The sequence below is a fragment of the Strix aluco genome, chromosome 4 (genome assembly GCF_031877795.1).
Source record: "Strix aluco isolate bStrAlu1 chromosome 4, bStrAlu1.hap1, whole genome shotgun sequence".
NCBI classification, from domain to species: Eukaryota; Metazoa; Chordata; class Aves; order Strigiformes; family Strigidae; genus Strix; species Strix aluco.
Window position 1 is genome coordinate 115,076,085 of NC_133934.1, and position 16,132 is coordinate 115,092,216.

The following is a 16,132-nucleotide window of genomic DNA, read 5'->3' on the forward strand; positions in this document are numbered from 1 at the left end:
ATCAGTTCTGGTTTTGTTGTAGTGGAAGATTGAAGGGTGTTAATAAAATCACCTACAAGTGAATGACAAACACCATAAAATACATGTGTTTACCACAGTTTGAATGAATACACAGTCCCTAAAGGAAAATTTTAGCTTATGTCTGTCAGAATCTTACTTTTCCTTCTCTACCATTAATGCACCTAGATAACATGAAGAGGAAAGTTGCCTATCACAGATTAAGACAGACAAAAGCAACAAGTACAAATGATGCAAGGCAGACCAATGCAAGTAGATTTTCTTGGAATTAGGACAAAATGCCCCCTCTCTCCACAAAAACTTTGCAGAATTGTCCAACTCCTAAAGAACATCATCAGGACTATGCTGAGAGTAGCATCAGCCAGGTATGTTCAGTCCCCAGGCTCTATAGATCTCCATATTGTGAACTATAGGCATTTTTGTGCCTTCCATATATGTATGGCACAAGACTAATCTGTTGCCTGTCCTCCCCACATCCTCCCCTTACAGAGACATTTGGGACAATCCCTCTTCCTACTCCAGGTTTCTGCCACAACTCAGACCAACCTGCTGGTCTGGAGTGTGAAGTTCCTCAGTTGGAGGACAGCTGTGGTGATACCCCACATCTTGGTAGATACCTCCCAAACCCATCCAGCATTCAAAGGTGCCCTGTTTGATACTTTTGCCAGAGGCAGTCACTTCTCACACTCCAGTGTGAAAACTCCCAGTGCAGGTCTCCTCCTGCAGTTCTTTGCCTCCACTCTCAAAAGCAAAGTCCTGGGAGGTAGATGGGTCAGGAAGTTGCTCCATGTGTTATTTCCCAAAACCTCTGCTCTGTCCTAGCAACCGTGAGATTTTTCCTAACCTCTTTCCCTTTAGCAATAGGCTGAGAACCTGTTTTTCTGCCACCCCACTCTGATAAAAATCTCACCAACCTACCTTCTAATCAGTACCGGTGCACAGATTTATCAGGGTGGGATCTCACTGGAGCTGCTCCAAGCTCCTGTTGAGTTTGTACAGCCACTGCAGAGCAGGCTGCCTCACACCACAGCAAGTTATCATTGATCTCAACTCTGTAAAAGCCGCTGCTTTGCACAGAGGTGCAGTATCTCCCAGTCCACTGAGTGATGGTATCTTGCCCCAGCAGAAACAATAGCTCAGGGCTTCCACTGAGTTCTTGCTGCTTGGAGTAAATGGACTTATACAAGGTGGCAGTCTCCAAGTCCCACTGAGTCAGAAGCATAGCTCCCCATACACCAAAACCATGCTACAAGCACTGAGGGGTCTCAATAAAGTACCTCTGTGAGCGATAGACCAAGTTTGGGAGAACACATCAGAGGACCAGAGAGATGTCAGAGGTGGGGAGTTTGTTTGTTGATTTGAGGCTTCCACCACCTTCACAGTGCTTACAGTACATTGCTAGGACCACTGTAGAAATGAGTCGTGTACAACCAGAAGCATCATCTTCCCAGGGACAGAGACTAAACTCCACTTGCAAAAAATTTACCCAAGGTCAATATGCAATAGCACAAGTCAAAGCAGTTCAGTGAGAGAGCAGCTGTCAAAGCAGGAGTCAACCTCTCCTTGAGGCAGCAGCTGCGTGATAAAGGGTTTGCTATAGAGTTCAGCAAGGCTGAGCACTGGGCCCCAGTGCTCCACTGCAGTAAGAGTGGGTGATCTGCAGTCCCACAACAGCAAGAGAGTGCTTATGTATTTCTTGAAAACAAGTTTTACCCAAGTAGGCACGTAAGGAGAGAATACAAAGAATCGCCATCTCCATATGAGAAAAGTTGAACTCATTTAACAGCCTTTAAAACATATTTTACAGACACCCTGCTATGTTAATAAAAGTGACTACAAGTTTTTGTTGATTTTAAAAGATTTATATAATGATAACAAGAGTCTGGAGTCAGTCCTTAAGTGATGGATTTAAATGACAATGTTTATTCTATTCATCAGCCACAGCAATAATCATGGATGATGTTCTTACAGGACAATTCTTTGACAGTTTATGCCTAATTTCACTGTCTCTCAAAGTTTTTTGTCAATTCTGGGCTGCAAAAACACACAGTGAGTCCTGCAGGCAGAATAAGTCTATTGTCTCGGGAATTTTCTCTTTCTCATTAATCTTTTTTTAAGACATCCTAGGCAAAGAGTTGGAACATGTGAGAAAGAACAGGTTCATTGAGGGTAAACAACAATGGCCTAAGCAGCACAGAGCTATCTAAGGAAGAAAGGACTCTGTAGGGACCAGTTCAGGTGAATAATGAACCCCAAGCCCTGGAGAAGACGTAATAGGATTACAAGGGACTTGTTACCTAATGGAATAAAGCTTTTGGTGAGTAACCCAGAACTGAAAGCAGTCTGGACAAAACTGCTTAGCAGAGACAATTCACTTGTAAAAATAACAGCAAACTACAAAAAACTGTTTTCCAAGGAAAATTTAGAAAATGTGTAAGTAACTTGAATTACTCAACTGGGGAAAATGTTATATTTAAAATGTCTCAGTTGTTGGGGTTTTTCTACAATTCTTTTGCTTATTAATCTGATAAGAAAATTCCTCATTTACTTCTGAATATCCCTCAATCAGAGAGTAGTTAGTAGCACTAACTAGCCCACATGTGAGAACACTGTAGCCATTATAACTCATGCCAAATACCAGTATGCCCAACAACTCAACAATCACTTCTTAGTAGGATCAACAATTTTCCCCATGAAAAGCGTGGTGCTGGTTTTTTTGTCAGAAATCAAGATAATGAAGGGCCTGTTGAATTTGATGGTAACAGAAGGACGGAGAACTCTGGTAAGGATTATGGCTGTGGCCCCTGCAGCCTCAGTTCCAGCCTCATCAACTTCCAGAAGGGCCTTGTGAATTGCCTGCAGGGAAAAGGATCAAACACTGTGGTTTATATATGGGACAGCAAGCAGGGGGTAAAGATAAACTCTATTCTTATGGAATATTTAGGAGAAGAGAGGAGTGATAAAATCCAGTGGACCAAACTTTCCTGTATGGTAAATCTCCAATGGCCTGCAACAGGAGTGTTTTCTATGTCAGGACTGAATGGGAAGAGCCAAAAATAAAAGTGGACACACTGACACTGTAAATGCAGCCTCACCAGTGCTGAGAGGGATAATAACAATCCATGCACTAGCTGGTTGATTTTCTTAGATGGTTCGGACTTCCACTAGCAACACTTTCTCTCCAAGGTTAATGAAAGACTGCTATTTAAATGCTAATACAGGGGCAGTATTTGTCATCTTTACCACATTAAATCATAGGTTAAACTGACATGGTAAAATTCTGCTACTGCAAACTGGAAGTTTCCTGGAAACTTCGAGAATATTAAAAAAAAATTAGGTACTAATCAACACAAATATCATAATATACCCCTCATTTATAATTTACTTCACACAATCTCATGTAAACAATCATATTCCAGTGCCAAGAAATCATTTAAAACCTTGTCCAACTTTTCCATGTACTTAATATCCAGCCTTTTAATAGCAATATTAAAATAATACAAAGATGGGACAGCAGCAGACCCTCTCTGTAGAAAAGCACAATTACTAAGCAAGTCCCTACATGTCATTGTGAGTTTTACTTATAACTTCAGTAGGACAAGGAGGGAAAGCAAGTCTTTAAAAACCCCAGATATAATTGATGAGAGCAACCAACCACCACCCCATCACCAGCTCTGTCTGTTCACTTACTTGTGAAACCTGAAGATCACGGCTGCCACTAATTCCAGACAGATCAGCATTACTAGAGAATACTTCAGTAATGCCCATTTCCTCAAACAGGTTTTTAACATCGTAAGATCCACTAATAGAAACCTTTGGTAACTGCAGATTTAATCTCCTGTTGAACAAAGAAAACGAAACAGCTGTGAAGTATTGCAACCTGGTTTCAGCCAGCAGGCTGGGTAGAATGCAACTCAGTGACACTTGAAAGCATTCTTCTGATTGCTATTTTGTTTGATGGTAGCATTTGTATTCCCTGAGCAATTTTGGCATCCAGAGAGATGTGCCAGCTTCTTGTACCTACATTCGCTCTTTGATTTTGGAAAAATAAACTAATTTCTTCATTGCCACTCTTTCATCCAAGTGCCACATACACAGCTAGCAGAGTTTTGTGGCTAGAGAGTTACAGAGAGTAAGCAGACCAACTGCAGGAAGGCTAAAAGAAGGGAAAATGAGGATAAAATCTAAGACACAGTGAAACAAATGAGTTATGTTAGCACCATGAAAGAAGAGGTATGATAGCCAAAAGGTAGAGAAGTAAGTCTTGAGGCAGTTGTAACAATGCTTTGTCCCTTCTGTCAGGTCAGAGAGCCTGTAGTTGCTTATCAGTTATGCTCTGCTCTGACTTGTCTTGGGAATCACTTAAAACCCCACTTTATGAAATCAGGATATTATATCCAGGAGGAGGAGATCTGAAATTAACGCTTTCTTTTAAAAATAATTACATGTCCTCACATGTAGTAATCCATCTACCTAGAGTTACCTGGTTTCAAGTTTGTTATCCCATTTACAAAGAGTTTCCTTGGAGAGAGCATCTTCCACTTGCTTCATCTTTCCATCATCAGGGAGAATGAGCAATGCTCTTGCAGTGCCCTGGTAAGGCAGCTCTACCACCTCACAAGAGAGATCCTGGTCATAGTAACTGTCATAGTCACTGTCACGCTGCATCATCTTGACTCTAACAGATGTATTTGTGTTCACAAAAAAATCATGCTCATATGTATGCAAAGGATCAAAATACTTTTCCCAGGCAGCTAACGGGGGAAAAAAGAAGATGTTGCACTCAAACATGTGAAGATCATAAAAAATGGCTGATATAAATCAGACCAACTTAAATGTTAGGATGCTGGAGGGCTGTTTATGGGAGAAGAGGATAACTGAATCACTTCAACCTACTGCATAACTCACAATGAAACATTTTAGCTGTGCAGTAAGTTCAGCATAGTTAGTGTAAATCCTGTCTTGCTGAAAAACAACCAAAGGTTGATGAGAACCAATTGAGAGACTCCTTCTTCTATTGTAGTCATATGTTCCCATCACTTGTGCCTTTTATGTCATTTAAATTGAATCACTTAAACATTCAGCCACAGGATCTTGTTACACCTTTCCTGTTAGGCCGTACCAATGCAAGCTGACTGCACTCAGCCTGGTGAGGAATTGATAAGCAGAATAAAGGATCCTAACATTCAAGAAGAGCTCCAGAAGCCCAGGCCCTCAAAATGCTATGTCCTAAGTTTTCATGCAGTGTACCTAGTAGATCTGCCACAATACTGGGGACCCTGGAAGTGCAAGCATGTCAATTCACTAAGTTTGACTGGCACATACAGTCAGGATAGAGATCTTGGAAACATCTTTAGCCATTATGGCCTCAGACCAGTAAGACTGTGTGCAGTGGGTTCCTGTCTATCAGCCAGTCCACTAGAGTGGGACTTCTCTGTCCACAGCTTTTAAACAAACTGGGCCAAATTCAAGCAATCAGTATTTCTCAACAATCAGATACCCTGCTTTTGACCAGATATAATCTTTACTTTGAAGGTCCTGCACAGTTTAGCTCTTTCCTAAATAGTCTGCTAATAAATCATCAAGAGTTCCCTACAATTTTTGTTTTCCATCAAAATCATCTATTGGAAAATAATGTTAAATATCTTACCTTTAAAATAAATATAGTTAACAAGAACCAATACAGTACTTGGATCAAGGTGACCAATTAATTCAGAAATTTTCCCCTTGGTTTTCTCCTCTACATATTTATTGGTTTGCTTTTTAGCTTCTTCTGGTTTATGGAAATCACTAGAAAAAAATTCTGCATCATAAAATTGTTTGGTATTTTGTAAAAATGTCTCCTGTGGCTCATACCCAATGGCTGTAAAAAGGACATTTCCTATATTTAATGTGATGTTAACATCAGTACAGTTCAGTACTGCTAAAACTTTATGAAAACTTTTGTGTATATCATGTATGCGAGTCTCAGTCAGACCGTCAAAGCCCAGTCCTTCAAAAATCTGAGACAGGGTGGTTGACTTAGCACCAACAGCCAGCATGGCAAAGGCAGTGGAGATGCTCATGGGAGAAAAGAAAACATTTTTATCAGCTTCTTTTGATATAGCCTGCTTGTAAAATCTAAATACAAAATCTGCATAGTTAGAGCCTTGCTTGTCACAGTTATGTGATAATAAATTTTCTGTTCCATCGTGCAGATTGGTATTATTGACTTCATGGCAAATGTCTTCATGGTGGCAATGGGTTACGGCACAAAGAACAGTAAGCAGTAAACACAGGCACAGGGCATACTTCATCTTCTTTTCAAATTATTCTGTCACAAAACAAACAGTCATTAGATAAGCAGATGGTAATAATGATCTTGGTAGTAAGAAATAATGAATAGTTTGTTAGCATAAATATTATACAGTGCAACTATAAAGATCTAATGTACATAGGATATTTAAAGTGCCCATGGGCACAATGTCAAATGTCATTAATAAATTCAACCAAATTATAAACTAAAATTTCAGGCATAATGAAACCATAATACTCCATTGTAACTGCCTGAAAAGGCGACTCTCTTCTTCATTGGCAATGAAACCATAGAGCCAAAATCCGTAATAATATCTATTAACAATGACATTATCTTCCCTGGGTCATTCTCTCCCATAGAGTGCATCCAGACAAACAAGTTACCATGAGGTGTTACCCAAGGTGTGGATTTCAAAGACATCAAATACTCTACCTGCCCAAATGCAGTTTGGTAAATGTGAGGCAGTTCACTTCTCACTGGAAGTGGAATAAATTCCCTCACTTTCATCAGGGCAGCAGCACACAGACAGATGGTTATCATGGACTATCCAGTGCTTGTTAAATTCACATTCCTGTTTACTTTGTGGTTACTTACTCACATAGCCAGTCATTGGCCACAGCTGATAAGTGATGGATGAAAGTCATCTGCATAAACTTCAAGGCAAAATTCAGGGCAAAAGCTTGGAGTACCCAGTGCCATGGCAACAGGTCACTGAGAAGTAGGCATAAGGACACATGGGAAGCAGCAGATTTGCACCAACAAAGGAGCTACATGTTTGGAAAGAAGAGACCCTCCTTTCAGGGGGCTGCAACAAGTGTTTGTAACTTTTAAAATGGTGGCTTGCCTCTCACCATGGGTACATGGGATGCGTGCCTACCTCTAGAGAAACAGGAAGGACCTGGATTCAAGAGGAAAAGAGGAGCACAGATTGTATTTGGAAACCAAAGGACACTCAGATTAATCCCCTTGGAGATGACAAGATTCTTCATTATGCTTGTTCTCCTAATGCTGACATGATATACTTCACATGAGCCTCCTGACCTCCATTGGAGCTGGAACAAGTCTAGTTTACTGAACTCAGTTCCCTGCTATTTTGGGGAGACATCTCATATAAACTCTCTTCAGAAACATGACAAGCTATCTATGAAAATAAGTTTTTGCCCTCGCAGCTCCTACGTGAAAACATTTCTAGAACTTTTCTACTGTTATGGCTCCTCTCCTCTTCTTCTGGTTTTCGGCCAGCATAGCCCGTTTGTATCCTTCTTTTCCAGGAATGCATTTTCCCATGTCCTGCTAAGGTAAAGTTCTCTTGGTCCTGTATTCATTCCCAGATGTGAAAGATGACTGTAGCTACTACCTAAACAAGATTTAGATAGAGTTTCTGAGGGCAGCCCACGTTCCAGGATTCTTGGTGATTAACCAGTTGTTTTATTTTTTTATTGGTATGGTGGTCTTCCTTGGTTTTTATAGCAAACATATACACTAGCTGTGTGGTCTCATATTTGCTAGGATCTGAATATGCTGTATATGTCTGAAAGCAGACAATGACCACTCCAGTGAGCGGCAGTAGGAATCGGTAACACTAAATTTTAATTTCCTTAATCCAGAAGATGCAATATGGCCCTAGATGGGAAGATGATTCAACTATTTGCATCTCTTTTAGGCAGAACTCTCCCTCTTCCACCCAGCCAAAAAAACCCCCTTATGTATGGCAGACAAATGAAGCAATCATGTAGTACAGAGAGTGTTTCAAAAGTACTTGCTGTTTAACATTTCATAGACTGTTTTTCTCTAGTTATATGAGATATTGCACACTTATGTGAAAAAGAGGATAATTTTCTGCTGTTCATGACCACTTCCTGTGTCCAAACAAAGCTTAGCCTAAATTTCAAAGAACTTCTGAAGCAAAGAGTATGGTTTTTCTGCAGCAAGGTTTTATTAGGCACGGCTCCATTGCTAACTCTTACTATATCAGATCAGTTAAAAAGCTTCTTAGTATCACAGCTCTTTATAGAAATATTAAAGAAGTACTTCTACCAGAAGCTGGAAAACACTGAATATTGTCATCAAGTATTCCCCACACATTTTCCCTTTAGAGATGTTAATCACATTAATTTCAACATTTTGAAATTAGAAAATTTCAGTCAAAAATAGTTTTTGTTACCATTTCAAAGCTGGAGAAAGTGGAAAAACTTTATTAAATGTGGGCTGTATTTTTTATATGCAAATTGGAAATTCAGAAAATAATTCTCTGCCAAACCACAGATTAGTTTGTCTATTGGAATAAAAAGGGTAATTAAACTTAAATTGTGGCCTTCCACCCACCCCCTACACTCACTCCAGTCCTAATTAGAGAGCCTGGCCTTAGCAATTCAATGGTTGTCTTATACATTGTCACCAGGAGAGTTTATAAATTGGACCTGGTTGTTCAGTCACTAGTGATATTATGCTAATTTTGAGTCACTGTGAAGGCTGTTTCAAACCTAAAAGGTGATTTCATCAGTATTCTACTTTAACAACTACTTAATAAGTCCCCATGACTTCAAATGTTATTTTATTCTAATTTCAGGCTAAGCATATTCCCCCTGAACAGCAGGTCCCACTAGTCCCTTGCGTGTTTGTTTGATTAATATTCCATTGCAACATCTGCACACAACCAAATCACAAGCAGACAAGTGAAATTAACCTAACATGAAAATTTCACCAACCGCAGAAAGCAGAATTTGCAAGTCTATAAGAAAAATGCATGTGCAGTACTTACAAAATCAGAAGCCCTGCTGCTTTCAGCTGACCATGCTGTTCTCCACACTGTTACTTATACTGCTACATTATCTTCTGCCTAATTTCCGCTGTTAAACATTAAACAGACCTGATAAAAATTAGAGACAACTAAAAAAGTGGAGGAAACAGAGCAAATATTGATGAAATAGGGTTTCCAAGGATCATCTCTGCAATTCAGCCAATGGAGCTGACAATCCAGCCATTAGAATAGTAGCTGTGACTTTCTCTCTGTTGCCTCTGACCACGTGGAGGAGTTAAGCCCAAACATTGTGTAACTAGGACCCTACTGGAAACCAGGAGGTTGTGCCTGGAACCACTGGAAACAGATGCTAACTCTTGGTGCTAAAAGTCAGACTTTCTGCGCCGCACTGAAGTACACATGGAGCTGACAGCCACACATCAAAGCGGCTCGGCTCTCTTCAAAGTCTGACCAGAGCCAAATGTTCCTCCAGATCCTCAGCCTGAATATGGACTGTAAACTAAGTGCCTGTACCTTCTCAATCTGACTGTGCATGCCATTGAGAGGGTATGTGATAGACATGTTTCCCTGATGAGTTTCCTACTCTGATTGATGTGGTCCCTTCATATATATCAGTTCTGTGTGCATCCGAGTTGCTGCCTCGGGCAGGTGGTCAGAATACAAGTAGCAAGCTGTTTTCTCTAGTCCCACACATCCACATACTGCATGTGCGCACCCACTTCTCCTTGTCCCTCTCACACAAATTTGAATTGTTGGAATGAAAAAAAGTACTACTTGTTTCTATTAACTTTTTCTATATGAATAAAATGCTAGTGGATCAAGCTGAATTAATTTTTTCAGTTAACAACAAAGACCATGATTGAGCGATGACATGAAATACATTTCCACGTTTGTGACGACTCTTTTTCCTTTATACTTGTTTACTCACATGTGTTATTTTGTTACCTAGGTAAACATGGAGACAGAATGTAGATAAATCTTGTCTTGACACTCCGCTTCTTTGTTTCCTCTTTGTTTCTTTTTCCCCTTTCCTTTTTAGTTGTTCCTTCTAATTTGGGCTGTAAAAGGTCACAAACACAGAGATTATTTTACTCATCAAAGCCTAGGTGAATGACAGGCCATAGTTGTCAAGTATGAACTGTGACACAAAATGGTTATAAGGCTCTTGTTTTCTTTTCCATTTGTGAGGCCTTGTAATTACTGTTTTGTTTTTAATAAAGTGTTAAGCTACATTTTAACAAGGCACTTCCCTAGCGTTTCATTATGGCAGCAGCAATAAGGTGCTACACCAGTTTTAAAATAAAATGATGAACAGATGCATACGTGCTACGTGTACCATGGACTGCCACGAGCCATTTACATTCCCACCTCTCTACTGACCACAATTTCAACTCTAAAACTATGTCATGAAACCACATTAACCAGGTTCATACTGATCATTCATCTACTGAACTAGATTTTGCTTCTCTACTACTTACTTTTAATAGGAATAAAAGTCCAAAATACTGAAATAACCAAACACATGTGGTTTATTGCTTCTGATAATTAAAACCTTGACAAAGTCTACATTACCCAAGTCCCGCTTTGTACTTCATGTAGGTCAATATCTATACCACACCCCAACTCACATTTTGACTTATTTAGAAGAAATAGACCCATATAATATTTCATGCATTTACCAATATCTTGCAAACAGTTTCCTGCCAGTTTGTTTTGTTTTGAACAAATCACTCCAAAGCAGATTTAAAGATATCTTAATTAACCAATGGCTGGTATATTAGATGACAGCAGAACCATTGAACTTGTCCAGTCTTTTTGTAATGCTTCTACAACTTAGGTCAGGAAATTATAGTTTTTCTGTCAATTTAGCAACAATAATAGCTGTTCTGGGCTAATGGGTCACAGACACACAGGTTACTTCAAACATAAAAAATCTTTATCCCTATAGATCTATTATATCATAAGTAACACAAAGATTTGTAAGTGTAAAGACCACAAGTACATTGACAACAATGTGAAGAGAGCGTGGTATTAGGAAGGAAACGGACATTGCTTTCCCCTTCTTTCTCCCTGATAGTTTCAAGTTTCATGTATGCATGCCTGGTGAACTATGGTTCTTCTAGTCTGGATGAGGTATATAATGAAGAAAAAAGGCCCAATCTGCACACAGTGGTCATGCTATGCTTTCAAGACTTCTTGGAGATTCTCCACCACTGTCCCACCAGGAAGGCAAAATTCATTTGTTTAGAAAGGGAATGTGAAATGGGGATGAAATACAGTCTGTATATAGTGACGAGAACATTCATGAGGAGGGGGAAGTTCTGCTCACAGAGCTGTTTTTCATTTAAATTAGCATCACTAATAATATGTATGAACTAAGTAGAGAGCAAGGGCTAGAATTAAAAAAAAAAAAAAACTATACCAATGGCAATGACCAATAGTTAACACTCATCACCATTTTTCATTTGGAAAAACAATGCCAGTTACAAATTAACTACTAAAATGTAGCAGGTGTGTTACATGGTGCACCAATAACAGCTAAACCTCCTACTGCTGCTTCAGAAGTGTGCAGATTGGCAGATATGACATAGGACCTTTAGCAGCAGTCTTGAACCCTCCTGAAAAGGGGCAGGAGAATAAGCAGGTTGCTCTAACATTAGAAACCTTTATTTAGACCCCAGAATCTTTCAAAAGAAAGCCTGTTTTTCATTATTTCTGCATGTAACAGCTTCACCATGGAGTTTCCTTTCAGACTTGAGTGTGTCTGTAATACTAATATTGGTAACAAAATAGCTTTCTGACATTGTCATATCTGAATGATTTCCAGCAGAGGTCTTGTGAAAGAATACTATGCATTCTGTTTTCTCTTCCTTCTAACCCCCAAAATACTTGACAAAATAACCATGTTGCAATCTATTGACTATAAAGGTCTCTAAGAATATTTTCTATTGCCCAAATACTGTTCAGGATACTGGAATGACTTCAGGATGGGATGGACTGCCTGATAAGAGAACCACTGGGTTTAAAATTCAGGATAGATTGCTAGCTCTGTTGAGCAGCTCAGCTTTGACCTTGGGAACATCACTAGCACTGTCTGATGGGCTTCAGTTTTCTCATCTGTAAGATAAAAATGACACATCTAACTTCCTCATTGAGATAAGATGACGTGAAAATAAAAAGTAACTTTCAACGGCCTTGAGCATCATTTCAGTTCTTTACTGAGTTTAATAAAGACAGAATCATTTTTATCAGTCTGATACCATGGCACCTCCCTCAGTAACAGTGATACACAATTTGAAAATCTGTGGTCTGCAGGCTGCAGCTTTATACAGCTTCAGAGTGAAACTGGAAATCTTCCTCAGTTGCAAACTTCCATGAAAAGTCCTCTGGACTTTACAGAAAGTGTCTTCTTTCCTAGTGTGCTTAGTGCTTGCATCCAAGAGGTGCTAGCTACCTGGGGACAATAAAGCATGGGGAGAGGTGATTAAGCACACCAAGTATTAATAATCTGCATGCACCACATGACACTGCCCAAGCCAACCCTTTTACTAGAAATTTTTTCTTTCATGACTAGAAAATGCAAATATCTGTTGCCAGTACCTACAACATAAGAACCTTGTACAGGAAAATAGAGAAGGATAAGGCCGTTGTGCTCAAAAGAATGGGTTTTTTTCACCCCCAAGCACCATGCCGGCGGGGATTGTTTCACCTGAACACCAGTCCAGTGTTGTGCCTTTAAAATTATACTATTTACCTATGGTAAGACACCTGAATCCCTGTCTGACCATTTAAACAAAGAAATGAAGAATGATCAACCTCAGCGGATATCTTTAAGCAGACAGGAAGCTAAGTTTATACAAAGTGAACTTGTGACTGAGCTGGAAAGGGAAGCAGAAACTCCCAAGTCCCAGCCCAATGCTGTGCAACTACTGGCCCACCCTTCTTTCTTAATAATGTTCTTGCGTTAAAGAAAGAAAGAAATTAATCAATTAATTATGGGTTTCCAACAGCAGTATAGTACTTAAAATTGTAATAAATGTGTGTCTATACAACATGAAAATATAGTTAACAAGAACCATCCCAATGAGTAATTCAAGACTTAAGCAACTAACATTATTTTGAAAGCCTTCATTAAAAAGTTCTTTTTCACCTTCCCACTTGGTCCACTGACCCTGCTATCTGGGACCATCTCATCTGAATTACTTCCTTTACCTCCTCTGTACTCCTGAGTGATACTGAATTGAGTGCCTACCTTTAATCACACAGCTGATCAAGTAAGGCTGATCAAAGTGGATTGAAGTAAACAGTAAGGACATTATTCTGTGACTCAGAAGCTCAGCTGCCCAAGCACACAATATGGATTTTGGCTAATGCTCAAAGAAAGGACACAGAAAATAGTCTTGCAAGCCACAGAGTCAATTTACCTTATTTATTACTCCTTGTCAGTCTCTCTACTCATATAGAACAGCTCTGTTGAAAATGAGGGTACAAACACAGGAGTCCACCAGACAACAGACACAGAAGGGAGGCAGGTTTCCATTTTATTTTGAATGGATATAGAGTAGATTATGCTTTGTTCTGCCCACTGCTTTTAACTATGTTGGAAGAAGATTTAGGCCAACACTGCACAGCTTCTAAAAGTCCTACTCTAGATCAATATGCAGAGAAGTAAAAAAAGCCATTTATCCATGCAATTAGCCATTACACAAGCATCTCAAATTTGTTAGTTTTTGTTAGAAAACTGTTGGAATTGTGACTATTTCAGTACAGATCAAAACTTCCCTACCTTAAACTAGTCGATATCCTGTCAAGTATTGGCTCCTACATACTGATATCTGCTCTGACGTTCTCTTCCTGCTTTTCTTCACATCACCCAGTCACTTGGAGACCACTCTCATCTCCTTGGCACACCATGCCTCTGCCCCCTGCTCCCTCCATCAGCTTGGAGAGCAATGGCCAATAGAGCCTGTTGACAAATCATGGAGGAAGGCATTCCCAAAGAAGTCACAGTAAGATCCTTCATCAAAAAACAACCTTTGGGGACCAGGGAAAGCCCAGACAGATTTTCACAGAATAACCAGGTGTCTTCTTCCATAGAGCAGCAGAGTACTATGGGGTCAGCAAGAATGGGGCTCAGCCACAAAGAGCAAAAAGGTTAATCAGGTCACAAGAACTTCTAGGGGACAATGTCCTGCTCTCAGGTTCATTGATCAGCCAGTGAGAGTATTTTTTTTCTCCTTGATGATGCAACGTTTTAAAATTAATGCCTTTGGTAGAACTTAGGTGGGTGGGGATTATGAAAACCAGTTTGAACTGGTCACCAGCCTTTGTGAATGCTCCAGCTCTCATACCGATGATGATTGAATTAATCTCTTAACAAACACGTTTGTTTTTCTAATTCGCCTCCACACTCATAATTACTGTAACTCCAAACCCAACACCCAAATATTACAGCACAGATGACACTTAGCATCCCCTGCTCTTTGGAGATCTCTGAACTATTGAGATCCCTCCCGATGTAATTTGTGAAGCACAATGACTAGGATCTCCTAACCAGAAACAGAATCCTGCAAGCCAGCACTAAGACTAAGAGGATTCACTGTCACCAAAGGAGGCAATTTTTTAGCAGCACATTCTAAACACATTTCCCTTCATAGTTTACTGTAAAACCAGTTATTTCTACTACTGCTCTATGGGCACTCAGAGCATCACCAAAGCTAAGAAGTCCATAAATCCTTTGAACTGCTGGTCCCTACTTCATCTTTAATGGTAGTAGGCTTATAACTGAGCTACAACTTCAGCACTGTATTACTTACAAACTACTTCACAAATGTTCACAACTTTTTTTCTGCGTCTGAGAAACTTTCCTAGATTGTGCAAGTACTCAGATTCTTCCTGTAGCCCTTATTGGCCCCCTTAAAAATCCTTTCTTAGAAAAACTTCTTGGAAGTTTTCTGAGGGATCAATTTCCATGTAAAAAAGCAGAGTCAGAGAAATCAGAACATTTTCAGGAATGCGTCGGCTTTGTCAAACAGAAATGATGCAAATGTTCCACGCTAACTTTTATTTCATAAGATGCTACCAAGTGATAAAATTTTCTACCATTTACCAATAAAATGGAAAAAAACTATTTTCAGGAAAATTGTTGAGATTTTAAATTTTTGTCACAACTTCGAAAAATTCAAAATCTTGAACCTTCTCGTGGGGGAGAAATGTCATTTATTGGATGTGAAGATAATACCAATATGGGACTATGGACATTATCTAAAGGCTATTGTAGAAAAACACTGATTGGAAAGAAAGTGATTGTTTACAATAAAGTTTACATCAAGCACTTATTTCTTCAAGTCAGGATGGAAAAAACTTCTGCATCAGTTGTAGAGGACCTGAGAAGTGAGCAAGTCATTATTTTACCACTCAGCGTTTTATTCTCTTTTGCCTTTATTCATGGACTAAAAATAGATTTGTCATACACTGTAAGGTCATAGATGTAGAGGAAAAATAATTTAGAAATTTTAAACAGGAAAGTTTGGTATGAATCTGATGGGAAAAACAGTCTAGTAATAAGATATTCCCATTTTATATATATATTTTATAGAGAAAGAAAAGAACAAAACCCAGAAACAGTAAATAAGACATATGATAGATCTGGTAGGAGTCTTTGTGAAGGTACACTGGTGAATAGCAAGGCATTCATATGATTGTAAATAGCATGATCAATGATTGCAAAAAGACCAAAACTGCAAATAAGCATACAAATAAAAATTCACCTACTTGAATCATTCGAAGAAGCGATAAAAAAACCCTGCAAACTACCCCAAAAAAAGCACTTATTTTTTTATAATGAATGCTCCTGAACTACCAAATCATATAACTTGGCTTTGATTTTTACATATTTCCTACTGAAAAACTGAGCTGATAGAAGTGTTGTTGTTAATTGATGAAATAAAAATGCTCTTACCTTCCAGCCCCATACTGTTGTCTTAGACACCCATGTGCACAGCAAAAGGAAATAAACACAGGCTTTGGCTCTGAGTTGAGCCCATAGATACACAGTA

General features: G+C 39.2%; 1 protein-coding gene across 1 annotated transcript; it reads right to left on the reverse strand.

Annotated features, from left to right (window-relative positions):
* Positions 1-1,906: 1,906 nt before the first annotated feature.
* On the reverse strand, positions 1,907-9,147 carry LOC141922430 (alpha-1-antiproteinase-like). The gene is made up of 5 exons (XM_074821575.1): positions 9,075-9,147; positions 5,669-6,331; positions 4,502-4,772; positions 3,709-3,856; positions 1,907-2,874 (listed from the first exon to the last, which is right to left on the reverse strand). Exons 2-5 carry the CDS (start codon positions 6,312-6,314, stop codon positions 2,680-2,682), a joined length of 1,260 nt encoding a protein of 419 aa, XP_074677676.1. The 5' UTR covers positions 6,315-6,331; positions 9,075-9,147; the 3' UTR covers positions 1,907-2,679.
* Positions 9,148-16,132: the final 6,985 nt, after the last annotated feature.

Coding starts and splice junctions, on each gene's coding strand:
- LOC141922430 (XM_074821575.1), bottom strand. CDS start 6,314: ATGAAGTATGCCCTGTGCCTGTGTTTACTGCTTACTGTTCTTTGTGCC. Junction 3,857..4,501: donor GATAACAAACTTGAAACCAG/GTAACTCTAGGT, acceptor TTTGTTCAACAG/GAGATTAAATCTGCAGTTAC. Junction 2,875..3,708: donor GTGATCTTCAGGTTTCACAA/GTAAGTGAACAG, acceptor TTTTCCCTGCAG/GCAATTCACAAGGCCCTTCT.